Source organism: Rissa tridactyla, chromosome 3 (assembly GCF_028500815.1).
Source record: "Rissa tridactyla isolate bRisTri1 chromosome 3, bRisTri1.patW.cur.20221130, whole genome shotgun sequence".
Taxonomy (NCBI): domain Eukaryota; kingdom Metazoa; phylum Chordata; class Aves; order Charadriiformes; family Laridae; genus Rissa; species Rissa tridactyla.
In genome coordinates, this window is record NC_071468.1 from 65,189,931 (window position 1) to 65,206,879 (window position 16,949).

Here is a 16,949-nt window from a genome sequence, read left to right on the forward strand (position 1 = left end):
AAAGGGATATTAATTCCTCAAGCCCTGTGCTAGAGTGCTGGAGACCTGCTTTTGCAATGGGGGAGCTCTTCCCTTTAGATCTGATATACCTTTTTGGTACCTCTCATTCTGGGCTTCTCTGTGCAGTAGATGGAGATACACTCTCAGCAAGGGGGAATGTACTCATTCCCTTGACCTTCCGCATAACCACCACCACCAAAGATGAGACAGCTGCGATACCTGGGTCCAGATATTGGTGTCTGATCCATATCTGTATTTATTAATTGCAATAAAGTAATAACATCATTAACTGCAATATAATAATGTCAACTTTACTCATGTAAGACAATATTTAAACACATTGAAAATTGGGAAATCAAGCATGAAAGGATGGGAATTTTGCTGCTGGCTTCAATGGATCCTGGACTGCATGATGTAAGTATGAATCATAGAATCATATAGTGGTTAGAGTTGGAAGGACCTTAAAGATCATCCAGTTCCAACCCCCCTGCCATGGGCAGGGACACCTCCCACCAGACCAGGTTGCTCAAAGCCCCATCCAGCCTGGCCTTGAACACTTCCAGGGATGGGGAAGCCACATTTCACTGAATTCACATTTGCATAACGAGATAGCAGAACGTGGGTGGTGTCTAACTTACCCTGAATTGAAATGTCTGACAAATTTCAAAGTAGTTATTGAAACGTGGTTCTTCTTCGTCAGGGATTAGCCAGGGGAGAAGAAGCTCTTTCAGGTTTGCTGTATCAGAGTGACCATACCTCATTTCAAAGTAGTTTCTTTAGCCACCAGTACAGGGGCCTGCAAGAACTTCATCCATCTCCAGAACGGATGAGTTATGATGACAGACTGGGCAGAATACAGGAGTTGCCAAAAACTTGTAGTTTTCATGCTCCATTCTAACTTTACGTTTTAATGCAAACATTCTCAATCTTTTTTTTTTTTTTTTGTAAATATAGAATACAGAGAGTTATTGGCAAGCAGTCTTAACATGGGAAACATTAACGCATCACACTTTTAACAGTGAAGTTCCCCTTAAAAGTTAAACCTGATCTGAACTTTGGCTCCCAAGACAAATATTCTGTAGCTTACCTCATGTGGAGCACATTATGTTTGGCTCCAAAACAGTTTGTGTCAAAAGCAATTATTTCTGTTCTCTAATCGCAGTCACAACAACGAGCTAGGTTTAGAATAGAAAACAAATACATGCAACTTTCCGACTGCCTGATGCTTTAACTGCTTCAGCATCTGATTGTTCCTGTTAAGTAATAAGGTGTAGCTGGGTGTAACCATTCTGGGTGGCAAGGTATGTTAGATGTGCTGCACACATCCCTTTTCGTTTTGTCCAGGAGACCTTGTTACTTGTACACTTAAAAGAACAGGGAGATTATTGCATTTACTTTTAATAACTAAGGACATTCAAAACAAATTCTATTATTCTGAGCAAGAGAGAAAATGATGCCCTGCTAAATGTGCTCACGCTGGCTGACCTTTACAATTGATATCAAGTGATTACATTTCATTTCGCTTTGCTGTTTGATTTCCCCAAGTCATTTTATAATTTGAGACTTAAAGCATACACGCAGTTTTTATGCACCGTTTTAATTTGGGGTGAAGTAGGTGATTTTTCTAAGAGTCAATAAAGACGTGTCGTTGAGGACTCTAGGGCACAATCCCCCACCCCCGAATTATCCCCTTGAGCCACAAGAAGGGGCAAGTACCGGCTACAAATCTGTAACGCCTCCCGTTCCAGCTCAGCCTGCATGCTGACACCCCAGCCAGGCCGGGGGACACCTGCCTGCCCGGGCAGGGAGGTGGGAGCAGGGCACAGGCAGAGCCACGGCTCCAGCCCCTCACTGTCCCCGCGCATGCACGGCAGCACCGGACACCAGCCTGTCCAGTGGAAACCCTCCTTTATAGATCCCTCTGCTAAAAGCCTGGCTTACACCAAATGGTTTGACCTCGCTGTGACTTCTGACAGAGCACCTAGCCTTTAAAAATCATTAAATACCCATTTCTGTCAAAGTCCTGAGGAATCATAGAATGGTTTGGGTTGGGAGGGACCTTAAAGGTCTTCTAGTTCCAACCCCCCTGCCATGGGCAGGGACACCTCCCACTAGACCAGGCTGCTCAAAGCCCCATCCAGCCTGGCCTGGAACACTTCCAGGGATGGGGCAGGAAATCAGGAAAAAGCACAGCAGAAAGGAAAAAACTCCTGCAGTGTTGCTGGTTTTTAAGTTCACGCACATCCATAGTGCAGACTTAAGGCTGCAACTTTGCTGCATTTAGCACAGGTTCCCCAGTGCTTAAGAACCAGGTTTGTGAGACAGGGCACTGAGGCAGGAGACGTTAATAACAACATGATTGCTTTTTATAATTCAATTACTTCTCTTTCTCAGCACATTTTAAAATATTACTGTTGGGAAACACGGTATAATAATGAAATGCTAAAGGGGATGAATATGCTTCTCTAGTACTATTTTGAGAAAGTCATGAAAAGCACTGCATCTTTGAGAGCACAGGGGTTTTTTTCTGTTTAATTTAATTTACATAATTAGAAGGAAAATAAGACATAAGCCTGAAATAACACAGGAATAAAACATGATCTTATGTCTAGTCACCTGCCAATTACTTCTACACTGAAAAGCAAATAAAATGCCCAAACCCCTTAAAAATTAAAGTGACAGAGTTTCAATTGTAAATTGAAACAGAACTAAAATGAAATTCAGCAAACAGGACGTTCTCCCTCTCTTCCCTCTTCTGCACTCATGCCACACAATAAATAATTCTGCTGAAAAGTCGATCCGTGGAATTGCTTTATTTATTTGGGCACTGGGCATGCCAAATCTGCCAAACATACCTTCCCACAGACTCGCTGCGTCAGTCCTGGGCCCCTCTTAAATGACAGACAAGAATCCCCTATGAATTAGATTGAGACCATCATACTCATTTTCACATTTAAATAAATCCAGATTTGAACTTAGGTTTTCAAAGGTGGAAGGCTAGCGGAAGGCAAGTATATTTCATGCTTCAAGGAGAGGTAAAGTTACCTTTGCTCTACAAATGACATAAAGTAATTCCCAAAGAAATTTGACAATAATACAGACTCAGATCACAGTAAATTATAACACTTGGCAGCTAAACTGGAGAACTAAGTCCAGAATTGCCAACAAAGCTCAAGACACACGTTTGGATATATGGAAAGCTTTGCGATTTCTAAAAGAAAGGAGCCTGCACAGGCATCTTATGAGACTCATAAAGAACCTTATCAGCTGGAAAGGAGTGCGTAAATTCTGAGGATCAGATGAAAGTTTTTTGCCTTTTTTTTTTTTTTTTTAAATAAAAGCATTCAGAAGGAGAAGATAGAACAGACAGACCATCTGCAATGTAACCACATAAAAGACCCCGGGGCAAATCCAAACCCATTAGCAGAAGTGCTTGACAAATCTGCCAAAGAGCCAGATGCTGCTTATGGAGGAGTCTCTTTCCCTAGTTGTCATCTGGATCCTCTGACTTCTGTTCCCAGAGGAGGACAAAGACGACCGGTGCTCAGACTCAGACGTGTGTGGAGAGAGCTGAGGCACAGAATCACTCTCTGACAAGGGTATCTTAACATAAATAGAAGACACGAAGTCTGAAATACTGAAAGGAAGGGAGCTTTAACAAGTACATATGCCACATGTGAAAGATGCAGATATTAGAAAACAGAAAGAAAACTTGCAATTAGTTTATTTGTATGTGGCCTCTTTTTATATGGATTTTTTTGGTTCATTCTATTTTTGTTTCCTCTTTTTTTTTTTTCCTAATGACTGACCAGGATCTAGTAGGATGGGAAAGAGGTGATTTTTGGAACGCTAAGTACTAGCACAGCATACTAACTGCATAGCATTAGCTAAATGCTTACCGAGTACATAGACTGACTGATGGTATTTAAAATGTGTCTGAACATGTTGTGAAATATCTAGGCAAGAACTTACACTTAAAAATATTTGAGGAAAAAAGTGATTCATTTAAGAAGTAACCCGTACCAATCTCAGAATAGTCCTGGCCAATTTTTTTTAATGTCTGCATTCTTCTAGGAATCTATTCAACTGGATTTGAAGTGCAAAGTAGGTGGAACGAAATACTTTTACTGTTCAGACTCACCAATGGTAAAATACATTTGGCGTATCCAAGAGGTCAAAGAAGCTGGAACAGAGTCTGAATTAGTTCTCCTGTGTACTGCTGTAATGCGATATGACAGAGCAAAAAATAGACCGAGGGGGAAAGAAAGAAACAGAGCTCCTTCTCATTGTGATTGCATGTGCTGCACTTGAAGAACCAACGTTGTCATTTTATGGCTCAAAACTCAGTTCAATTTTAGGATAAAGTTCTAAGAAACTACTGGATTCAGTAAAAGTACTTGCAGGCATAATCTTAGGTTATTTTCTTTCACTCAAGAATAGTATTTACCCTACCCCAATATTTTCCTGAAGGTTCAAAAATGTTAAATTATGATTACTACATTATTTAATACAGAAATACATGCACTCATTCTCCCTCTCTTTGAAATCCGAGAAGACTAGGTATATCAAAAAGTACCGTGGCTTAGCAGATCAACAGATTCAGTATAAACTAGTCAAAATGCGGGGGTGAGTAGGGAGGAAAAACAGAGAGGGAGAGGGAAGTGCAAGAATGCTCAGAGAATTGTAGAACAGAATTTTTTCCTAATGGCCGGTCTAAACCTACCCTGCTGCAGCTTGAACCCATTGCCTGTTGTTCTATCACTAATTACCTGTGAGAAGAGACCAGCACCAACCTCTCTACAGTGTCCTTTCAAGTAGTTGTAGAGAGCGATGAGGTCTCCCCTCAGCCTCCTCTTCCTCAAACTAAACAGTCCCGGCTCCTTCACTCGCTCCTCATAAGATTTATTCTCGAGGCCCTTCACCACCTTCGTTGCCCTCCTCTGCACTCGCTCCAGCACCTCGATATCTCTCTTGGCCGAAAAAAGGCCAATCACTTGGACCTTGCCCACCTGCTCTGCAGAGCAGCAATACATTCACCTTAATTAGAAATCAATTTCAGCCAGGCCACTGACTGCCAGGCTGACATCTTGGAACTGTTGGCAATCCAAGGGCACTTCGCAGCGAGCTAATGAATGCTGGCTGGTCTATGATGCAGCGTGAAGAACACACATAAAAGTGAACTTAAATATCATCTATGTATGCAACTGGTAGTAGCTCAGGCTGTATGTTGGGCTACCAGTGCCCACACCTGATCTGACAGAAGCCAGCTGTGTCGCACACAGGAGGGGAGGACACTGGCCCGCTCACCCGCTCTGGTATCTGATCCATCCAAAATCGATGAGTAACAACCAGGGGCACGCTAAGCCCCTGGCATGGCTTTGGTCCTGCCTCCTCCATCCACCTGGAGCTCCAGGCACAGAAAGTGGATGGGGGAGAGCAACAGTGGCCTCCCAAATGGACTCAAAATTGCATCTAACTGCTGCCATCAGCATATATGTTACATTGTGACACCTGTTCATCCACTAGTAAAGGCCATAAAACATACCACAGAATCACAGAATTATAGGGGTTGGAAGGGACCTCTGGAGACCATTCTCGTCCATATATTGTTATCGTTTCTGCCTGGTGTAAAAATAGCTGCCGTAGTAGCCCAAGTTATGAGGTGCAACAGCACCCATGTACAAAAGGGATGACAAAAGGGAGGGGAGATACCGATGGAAGAACTGCACCGTGCACTGCTGTACCTGTGCTCCTAACAAGTTGTTCTGAAATGGTGACTAATGGATCACACTGATTATTTCAATGTGCTTTCAAGAGTCTTTGATTATAACATTGTTAAATTGTCCGTTTTCCTTTTTTGTTTATAGGCTGCCATTCCTGGTTGGAAGTTACGACTATGAGCAAGTTGTTTTCAGTGTGCTGCTTATATATGAAATTTTGGAAATTTTTGTTGCCTTCTTTTCAGTTCCTTAGTAGTCCCTTTTCTGGTTTTAGTGGCCAGGGGTTTTCTCGGTTCTTAACTGTCATAATACTTAATTACTGACACAGCTCCAGAGCTTCATTTTTGCCAGCTTATCCCAGACCTTATAAAGAGCACTAACACGCATTTGGGTTGAAGGGGACTCACCATCCCATTGCCTAGGATGGCAGAACGCAGATAACAGTAGTTCAGCATGTGTAAGGGTGGTTTCATGGCTGGAACTTGCACTCTTGAGCAGGCTCAAAACTCACAAGGCACTTCAGAAGCCACAATTATGTCAAAACAATTAATTATACAAATATATGGGGTGGTTCCAGTCCTCCTCACAATTAACCACAAAAATTCACATTAAAAAAACTTCCTTTCTGTGAAGAAGGGCATGTGGAAGAAGGAATGATGAGAAGACTTTAAAACAGAGATGTGGACATAGCAGTATCTTGAGAGTAATTGCCATTGTTCCTGTAATAGCAGTGCGTAAGCTAGGAATTACTCAAGATGATAGAAAATTTTCTCGCAGGTCAATCTGGGATAGCAAAAGTGACTAGATTTATGTGTGCTGGTTACAGGATATTCTGGTTCAAATCCTCACTCCAAAAAATATGTAATACTTGTACGAAGTGGAATGGATTTCATAACAGCCTAATATTCAGGACATTTACTTAAGATACGTAAAACATAAGGTCATATCCAACGAACATATATATATATAAAGTATCAACTGCTTTTTAATGCCTATATTTGTGTATTTGGTGAGTGAAAACTGGGAAAAAATAGGAGTCATGAAATATTTTAGGAATAGGTGGTTCAAGCCATTATTCAATAGGATTTAAATAATTTTCAAAATACACCTAAGCAAACAGGAATGACAGCATATTTCTAAGGAGACAGCAAATAAAATAAAACCTCTACATTTAAATTAGCACATTGCAGCATCATTTGCACAGTATTTTGTATTATCTCCTCTATTTCATAAATAGGACATATTCCTACCAACAGATAACAATAAACTCAGACCTGTTAGAATAGCATGTTTCTCACTTTCTGAGAGAACTTTATCTCTCTTCCAGATGTACTAGATTTTTTTCTATCTTTAAAATAGGTTTTAAAACATTAGCAGTGGTTGGTTCTTGCATTCCAGTGGCACGAATCCATACTAGAAAGCTCTTATCTTTCAAAGCATGTGACGTTAGACAAAAAGACTATGTACTTGCACTTAAGAGTAACTCCAAAATCTCCACATTACTTCTGTTAACACCTCTGTTAAAATCTTGTTTATCCTATTATTTTTTTTTTCAATAAGGTGATACAGATTTCCAAGAAGTGTTCAAAACTTCTTGGGTTTTGTTGCTTTCATTTATTCCAAAGCCTGACCCACCACTGATTCAGGTTAATGGAATTCTTAACACTGACATGATCTGGCTTGGGATCACCCAGATAAATTATTACTAATATAACAGAAAATATTTTATGCCTGATTAAAAAAAAAAAAAACCAAAAACACCACAAAAACCCAACCAGGAACATGTAACAGACCTAAAATATGAAAAATACATTAATTTTATTGTTAAAGCCATAGGGATCTGTTAATATAAACCATTCAAATACTTCCCTGTGATGTCATCAGTTACCATGTGTTTGCACTCTAAATAGATTATTGTAATTTCTGTAAACATATCCAATATATTTTTAGAACTCTTTGGCGGCTTGATCCAGAGCCAACAAAAACCAATGGGCAGACAGTGACCAGCTTCAATAGGCCTCGAGTAATCAGAAGACTGAATTTCCAAAGTTAACGAACGAGAACATCAGCGTAGAGCAGGCAGAGAGATACCACACAGGCTGCTCTAAAAATAGGAAAGAGTTGCACTGCCTGAAAACTACATGCCCGAAAAGACATCGTACATCGCAAGGCAACATACTCCTTGTAGTGACTGTCGTGCAATTGTCGTGGATGCTGTATGTCATTCAGCTACATGTATCTGCACAGTCATCTCAATAACTACATTATTTTGATTGACTCAAACCGCTTAAGTGGCACGCAGACTAAATACGTGCACCGAACCTTTAATAAGTAACAGATTTGTATAAAACATTCTTTCAACTGCAAGCTAAGCCTGTCTGTCCCAGAATGTAGCCTTTATGAGAAATCTTACTCCACAACATAGTTATTTTAAAATTGGAAAATTGTGATATGTTTTTTGCCAGCCACTGTCTTGATGGAGAAGTCTGGGCTTGATCCTGCCAAACATTTCTCCTAGGTGAAGTGTTTATAACTATAGTGCCCTCACCGACATGAATGCTCTATTCTGGCAGACATATACTGTCCCTGCTGTTGATTGGATTTTTTCTTCCAGTTCCCAAAATTACTTATGGCAATCCTTCAATTTCAACTTTATTTATTCTGTCTTTTCATAGCAAATTTGTGTTGCTCTACCTGTTCCTTTTTACAGTTTCCCCCAAACACAAGAAATACTAGCAGCTAGTTACAAAGTGTTTTTTCCTGGCTAAGGAATAATTTTACCATTGCAAGTATTCCCTTCTGGAACGGAAGAGTTTTGCAGAAAAGCAGAATCTGTAAAATAAAAATAAATGCTTTCATTGCCTTTGCTCATATTATGTATCTAGCTGGTCTTGTAGTAAGCCAGTCGTGTAACAGGTGATTGCTGGTGGAGTCTGCATGGTTGCTCAGAAGAGGGAGGCAGTAAGCTGTCTTCACAGTCAATAGAAAGCAGATCAGATAAATGGCATCATCTGGGAAGCACCTACGTTACACATCTGCTTCAGGGTGAGATGAATCTCACCTCCAGAGGCTGAATCAGAGTCCTCTCAGCATCTCATTTCCACAAATGATGCCCATTTATCATGCCATTATGATCTGCAGATTATTCAGTGTGAGATACAGTCGAGGCACACTACTCCTGACTCAGAAAAGCATTTAAATTACCCTCTAGCCAAGGTAAGCTACATCTGGTTTACAGACAACAGACCCTTACCTTCTAAAAAACCTTTTAAGGCATGGATGAGAAGAAAATGAGTGAGCATAATGTGGCTAAACAACCCATATGAAAGTGTGGTAGTCTCAGCTTGCCTATTTTTACTGCACAACCAATATTTTTTTTTTCCTGTTATAATTGCTGAAACATTAATGACAATTTCCATAGCTATTGCTGGCTTTTCTTGCTTGGCAGCTCAATTGTAAAGCTCCTCTTCACCATGTAACAATAAACATTTTGTTGTTCATCTCTTGAACTGCAAATGAATGAGAGAGCACTACTGGTCTCACTCTCCTAGGAACGGGAATGAAGAGGGTCAACTGTGTACAAACAGTCATGGAAAGGCACGACAGCTTCATCACAGAATCTGTCAGATGACCTGAAAAGCTTGGATTTGAGTTGAGGAGCTACAATGTTAGATCTGCTAAATATGGACAACTACATGGTATTAAAATAAAGCCAATACCTGACTGAAAGAATCAACCACCATCATCATCCTGAGATGTGAAGGTCTTGTTAAGGGAATTAGTCAGTGAAAGAGAAATCTCAGATGTATTTCACACAGTCCAAACTGCTGAGAATGAAACATTTTTGATGATCTCGTTGTCCAGAATAAGATACAGAAGATGCACGTTATTTTCCGTTTCATTTTTTGTTAAATACACAGATGGCCATGGAAACACTGTTCAGTAATGCGCTCATGCAGTATTAGCATAGCGCAGGCACAGTAAGTATAGTGAACATCGTATGCACAACAGTGCCCCAAACTGCAGAAGAAACAAACTTTGGTGGAGTGACCTGAAGGTGAAAACTGAGGCAGCTCTCGCTGGCATTCAACACCATCAATTAACTTGCGAATACATTAATGAGAGTAATTGTCTCTGGACACGTACATACACTCTATATCCTGACCAATGAAAAACCATGAGTAGGTATCAAAATGAGACCAGTGAGAAAATGTGAAAGCCCGTTTCTCATTCAGAAGTTTTAAGAGAGACTTTTAAGATGAAGAACCAGAAACAGGAATTCATCTCTTTTAAATCTTACTATGTGGCGCACTTCTAAGCAGTGTGGTGTGGAAGAACAGAACAGCAATCATCTGATGAACAGCTGCAATCTATGCTAAGAGCCTCACTGAAACCCGTATTAAATTGAAATATTGGAGACCTTTTTTAAACACATTAAAAAAATCCCTCTGTGCTTTTTTGGACAGCCTGTTTATCCGGCAACTGTGTCTGTGCATATGATTCGGTATTTACCAGTGATCACCATCGGTGAATTTGTAGTTCAGTAATACACAAGAATGAACTTTGTCTAGCTGGTACTAATGTAATAGCTATAATGCCTCGGATTACACTCTTCTTACAGCATCTGATAAAGTTTTGAAAGGGAGGATTTGCTTAAGAGTAGCTTGTTTTCCCTTTCTTTTGCTTTCATAAATATATAAAAAAAAAAACCTATTTAAGGGAAAAGACAAGTCAGGAAGAATTAATATAGCTGAGATATTGGATCCACAGGTTTGTAGTAACGATTATGCAATCAGAACGGAGCGCTGCTTATTCCATAGGGTGTAGCTTTAATTTACCAACATAAAGATCCATTGCCCTTCTTTGAACATACAAGTAAGGTCTTTTTCACACCACTATGTATTTTCACAAGCTAATTTGTCAGCTAGCTTTCATCCAAAGCTTACAAAACTGCTCGTCCCTTTTGTCCCCATAGATATTGTCTTCACAATATAAAGATCATGGTTTAAAGAGGGAAAGTATATGAAACATATGACCATTTTCCTTTACCCTTCCAGGAAGAAAAAGAAACTATGTCTCAGCTGTCAGAAAAATCTTCTCATTCTTCTGCAGACTCTTCTATCCTCTCCAGAGAGTAAAAAAGCATGATTATTTTCTTATGGAAAAAAATTTCCTTTTTTTCTGAGGAAGCAGCAGCAGACCCTGCTAAATTTCCATTTGCAGGGACTTCCTCTCCCTCCCCTCATTTCTCTTCTCCCTATTTCATTTTACAGCCCACCACACTCAATATTCCACTGGTCTTACAGTGGAATCTCTGGGGGGGAAGGGGAAGGGGAAGGGGAAAGGGAAAGGGAAGAGGAAGGGGAAGGGGAAGGGCAAGGGGAAGGGGAAGGGGAAGGGGAAGGGAAGGGAAAAGAAAACTTGGGGGTGACAGACGTGTTTTGTCTCACAAACATCTGTTGTCTCAAAGAAAGATGCTGCCCTGGGATGTGTGGCCAAACTGAACGTGCTGTAGCTGAGTGTGAGCAGAAGTCTGGGATTCAGTATTTATCATTTTACCAGACTTCGGAATCACACATATTATAGTGTTGAACTCATTTCCACAGCAAAGTCTTGGGGTATGAGGCTGTAAGTGTAGCTTACAAGTTTTAAGGCAACAAAATGCTCCCTTATTAAAATTACTTATTTGATTATCTATGTAAGAAGGAAGCTCGTTGATAACTGCAAACAAGTTAACTTTCATGCACTTCAGCGATTTTTGTATGACATTAAAGTCAAAGTAGGAGCTGTTCAGCATACTTGGGATTGGTACCCTTTTAAATTACACCCACCATGTAAGAAAATTAAGAGCAATGTATGTTTGTAGGCTCTGAAGACAGGAACTTCTCTTCCTAACCTGGCTAGTGAATTTGACACAGGGCCAGCGTGCCGGAGTTGTCATCCACGTGTGTTACTCCCGTCTCATCCAGACCTTTAGTACAACGGTTGGCGAGTCCCATCCAATTACTGCCTCTGTCTCACGTACCAAAAGTTCCAGAAAGTTGTAAGCATTTTGAATGACTGAACGGCTATCCAGGGGGAACTTGGTTTTTACTATAAAATGATGAAGAAAGAATGCCATAATATTGATACAGCCACAATACCACCATGATTAGGTATAATACCACCATTTAGGTATAATATCTAAACATTTGGGGATAAAAGGAAGTATTCACAACCAGTTCATAGGGATTTGGCAAAATAACTCCCAAGAAACTTTGACAGAATTTGTAAGACAAAGTCGTTTGTGAATCAAAATTTGTGACAGAGATACTGAAGTTATGCATGTTTCCTTTGCTGTTTACAACTCACCTGACCACCACGACTTCAATTCTTAACTACAGTTCCCTCTCCACCTGTGCAGTTTACCTGCCTGTCAAAATAACAACCATTTTCTATAAATAAATACTGGCAATGGTTGATTTTTACTGGATGTATAGCTGGACACTTCTGGAAAGCATTTTTTTTTGATATGCTGCACAGGTTAGTAAATTCCCTTAAAAAAAATTTACTAGTCACATCTGCAGTTTGAATGTTTCTTTCTAAAAGACAAACCAAGGCCAAGCAAGACAAAGAATCTGCTGATACACACATGTCACTCCAAGAATTCTCCTGACAAAGTTCCCACACCCAATTTAATTACTTCCCTACTGTAAAAACACTTTCCATCTGCATTTATTGTAATAGTTTCAAATCCAAAACCAACAGACTATAAAGCTAGCTAAATAAATGAATGATATTGGCCTTAGGTCCCAAGCCAGGAGCTATTCTGTAAGGCTGCGTGTCTCCAGCATTCATTTTTATGCTGATGTTTCATTTTATGTGCAATGTTTTCACTTAAGCCTTGTTTAGAGAAGAATTACCTTGCTCCAGGCTCTAAAGTTTTACGTGCCGCGCGGTGCCCTCTAGCGCCGCTCCAGCTAAAGGTCTGTCAGAGATTCCCCTGCAAGACCAAAGTCGCACCGCATATCGAGATCTGACCAAAAAATCCCACTCCAGGCTGGATACAGAGCATTGCACACGCTCAGGCCAGGAGCATTAATCCCAACTGTATCTGATATACACTCAAAGTGATGCCGCGAAGCTCGAAATGAAAAGCATTTTTATTTGAAAATGCAGCTTAAAAAAATGAAACTGCCAGATTTAGCCTCCAGATTGACTATTTGTAACATGGGTTCCCTTTGCACTTGGGACAAAAAAAGTATCCTGTTCCTCAGGCTTGGTATGAAGAATTTCAATATTCAAAATCCACCTGGATGCGTTCCTGTGCAACCTGCTGTGGGTGAACCCGCTTTGTCGTGGGGGCGGACTAGATGATCTCCAACTGTCCCTTCCAACCCCTACCATTCTGTGATTCTGTGAGTTAACCACAGCTCATAAGAAATTTCCTGACGTGCACAGGTAATGACAGTACATCGTATTCTGGGTCCTCAGGTTTGTTGCAATATTATAGTGTGATGATACTACATCAGACTATGGACTTCACAATTTTTAAAGATTTGAGACATAGCAGTCTCATTTGGACAAGAAAGACGCTTAAAACTATGCACATACTCAAGTGTTTTGCTAAGTTGGGATTCTCCATGCTGTCAAAGTACTTGTAAAGAGCTTGACATTTATAATAAATTTTAATCCAAAGCAGCAGCACAGCAGATACATTTTTCATTTAGAAGTCATTAAACCATGACTGAAGGGCAAAACATGCCTCCACTGAGGTCTGGGGCAAAACTGCTACTGACTTCACTGGAAGCATATCTGGACATTGAATTCTGTATTCCCTTACATACATTCAGTTCTTACCAAACTAAATGAAAGGATGTATTAATAACTGACATGAAAAGCTAATAAGAGAAATTCAGATGGGGCACAGTACGGCTCAAGCCATGGGTATTATATTGGCCTTGGATATTGCAGGTGACACCAGAGGATCCTGCCACAATAGTGCCACAAAGACATAGTTACAGATGGGATCTGGGGGCAAACCTTGAATTACTTTGCTTTTCTGCGTTTTAATCACAATATTAGTGTGACATCAGGGTTGTTTTGTGGCTCTCCCCTCCCAATGAAAGCTCCTGAGTTTTTGTGAAACTGAAATAGGTCTTCAAAACAGAAGCAAGACAAGGACAAAAGCACTTCAAGCCACAAAACTTGAAGAAGATCATCCACTGTTGCTCAACAGATTACTAATCAGCAAGAAGATGTGCACTTGATGGCACACCTAAAACAATTACTACTTCACCTGCTCAAAATTACACTTACACGTCCATATAAGTGCAAAACATGGAAATTAAATCCATTTTTCCACGTACATGAAATTAGCAAAGGCTAATTGGAAGAATTTCTTTATAAAGAACATATGGCCCCTTCCCAACTTAGGAACACAGTGGCATGTTTTGTATAAGTGAAAACAAAGAAGGTTTGATAAAGGTGAATTTTCCCAAATAAACAATATTATCAGTAAACTTCAAGACTCAGGTATGCAGAAAAAGGATTAACAAACAAAGTGACATTTGTTTACACAGACTTCCCTAAACTAATTAATAGGATTTATTTTTCTTTAAATTGAGGATGAAAATTATGGCAATTGAGGATGATAACTGAGGATGACAATGGCAATTATGACGTTGTGGCACCATCTAAACTCGACAACCTAGATGCTAGCTCACATCTTTAACTGGGAAAAGGGAAAAAAAAGTCTTCCAGAGTGAAAACCATTAATATTTATCCAACCATTCCTTCTCTGCAAAACAGGTCTCTCGTGCTCTGATGCTACATATCCCCAGCACAGCTCCGCCTCGCATCCCACTGGGAATGGTTCCCAGTGGGGAACCGTGCTGCGGGCAGTTGGTGCTTGCCCCCCCGGTACCGTACCTGGGATTCTGCGGCTCTGAACCATCTGACTCTGTACACGGTTTCTTTACCTGCAAAAGCAAACGAGTACCAGTTACTCTCATGTGAAACACAACTTCCTCGCCCACGGTTCACGCACTTACAGTGCTTAAAGTGGACCCAGCTCTGCTCACCATGATCGCTATAAAATACTTCCCGCATTTTACAGCAGCAGTATGCAGTACTAAACAGTGTGTTTCATTATTATCCCGTGAACAGCTGCCAACTGCACTTCCCCAGGCTCCATTAGTACGTAAAACGTTCAGCTAAAATAGCTTGGGAGTAGTCTAACTAGGAACAAAGAAAGCTAAGAGCCAGGTTCCCCACTTTGCAACGAGAAAGCCATACTGTTCTCAGCTCGGTAAAGAAATGTTTTCCCAATTGATGCTGCTTCTGTTTCCTGCTAAAGCTCACAATAATAAACACCAGATTCTGGGGCAAAGCGCAGCGTTAGCTAAATAATTCAAACATTAATTTTCATTTTGTGAATCTGCTAACTGTATGTTAACTGTGTTTTCCTAATGCATCAAAGAACACATACACCATTTCCACACATGATTGCAATATATAACTACATAGAAGCTATTTCAACTTCCGTATTAATCTCTGCAACACATTGCTGTTAGCTAATTGAAGGGAAAAAAGTTAATCACTTTCAAATAAAAATAGAAAACTGTTCTCTTGCAGACTAGGTATCTCTTTGGGATCTTCAGGATTTCCTGCAAAAATTTAATTGCACCTTCTGGTAACCTAAATTTCTCGTACTTTCATCACAGAAAAAAACCCATTTTGCTCGCCTGTGTGCTAATGCAGAATCCAGGGCTGTGTGGGAGGTTTCAAAACTCCATTTTTTAAGCCACACAGAAACATCATGGTCACTCAGACCCACTTGATGTGACTGACACAATACAAAGAACATTCCCATTACAACCAGCAAGCGTTCAATGACAGTTTTCGGGAATACCTTGCGTCAAGAGATTCCTCTGTACTTTTTTGCTACTATAGAAGCATTTCGGAGAAAAAAAATTGTGAATGTGACTCACTTCTATTGAAGCCATTGGCAAAATACTCATCAACTCCAACAAAAAAAGGATTAGGCTAGTGCTAAGTATTTTCCCTAAATACCTCAACTGAATGCCATGCAACATCACTTATAGATGTGGGAGTACAAGCATGGTTCTATAGATGGTTATTTTTATTCATTTGTGTTCTAGATACGAAAAAACCCAATATGGTTGCATACACAGTTATTCTTCGAAATCAGTTTTCGGTAGCAATAAAAAAAATTTCCCCATGACGATAACTTAAAACTGCCTTTATTATTGTAATAAGCGTTACCCGAAACACTAAAAAAATAGCAAACACTGAGGATCTTCTAAATATTATGTTTTGCTTGATTTTTTACTACGAAACTTTTTTCAACCTATCCAGTTATTCAGTTTTATCACCACTAATTTTCCTCCTTTTGGATTATTTCTTCACTGTCCCTACTGTGCTATTCCATGGACTTGGGAGTCACAGTGTATCACGGAGACATGCCGGGGTGCAGCGGCTCAGCATGAGAGACAGCAAAAGCTCATGTAAACCCACAACTCACAGGCACTATCTCATAAACAATCAGATGCAAACATCATTGCTATGGTTTTATGTACACTACGTTGTTATTAAAGTAACCTTAGATTTGAAATGCGGTAAAAGAGTTGAGATACAAGCACGTGATCGAGTACTAAGAAAAATGCCTGCAGTGTGCGATAATATACAAACATGAGAAATATTAATTCAAATTAGTGTACTGAGTGCCAACATCACAGACAACTGTTCAAAAAATAAATTCAAAATCATTCAAAGACACTGAAACTGAAACAGCCCTTTGTTGAGAGGAAGTGTGTACATTCAGAAGCAGATTGTCTCAAACGAATTACAGAGGGACTGGGCCAGAAAAAGAATATTTTCATTATACATGTAAGATATAATTACAAAGAATTAAAAAGATAATGTATTTAAAACTATAAAATATAAAATATAATAACATAACATAATTAAAATTAATCACAAATATAAATGCATCTCATTTGTTAAAAACCTCTTCCCTTTCGCATATACTCACTTGCAGGCTATTTTTGCTATCACTGTCCTGCTAAATTTACTGGCATTTATACATTCCTTTCCAATTCCTTTGCCGTCCATGTGGTTGCCACCAGGAGCACTGTCTGTCACATTTGCACTGGGGCTCAGATCTCACTCCCCAGGTCAGGAAAGTTCAACCAGCGACTTTAAGCAGTTGCTGGAGAGTCTGACCGT

General features: G+C 40.0%; 1 protein-coding gene across 9 annotated transcripts in view; it reads right to left on the reverse strand.

Moving 5' to 3' along the window:
- EYA4 (EYA transcriptional coactivator and phosphatase 4) overlaps nucleotides 1-16,949 on the reverse strand; it is a 154,719-nt gene that overhangs the window by 59,880 nt on the left and 77,890 nt on the right. For 8 of the 9 annotated variants that reach the window (XM_054195171.1, XM_054195172.1, XM_054195178.1 and 5 more), the window contains one exon: nucleotides 14,631-14,680. The exons of the other annotated variant lie outside the window; for it this stretch is intronic. In XM_054195171.1, coding sequence (XP_054051146.1) covers nucleotides 14,631-14,680 — 50 coding nt within the window. The remainder of the gene's footprint in view (nucleotides 1-14,630; nucleotides 14,681-16,949) is intronic. 9 annotated transcript variants of the gene reach the window in all.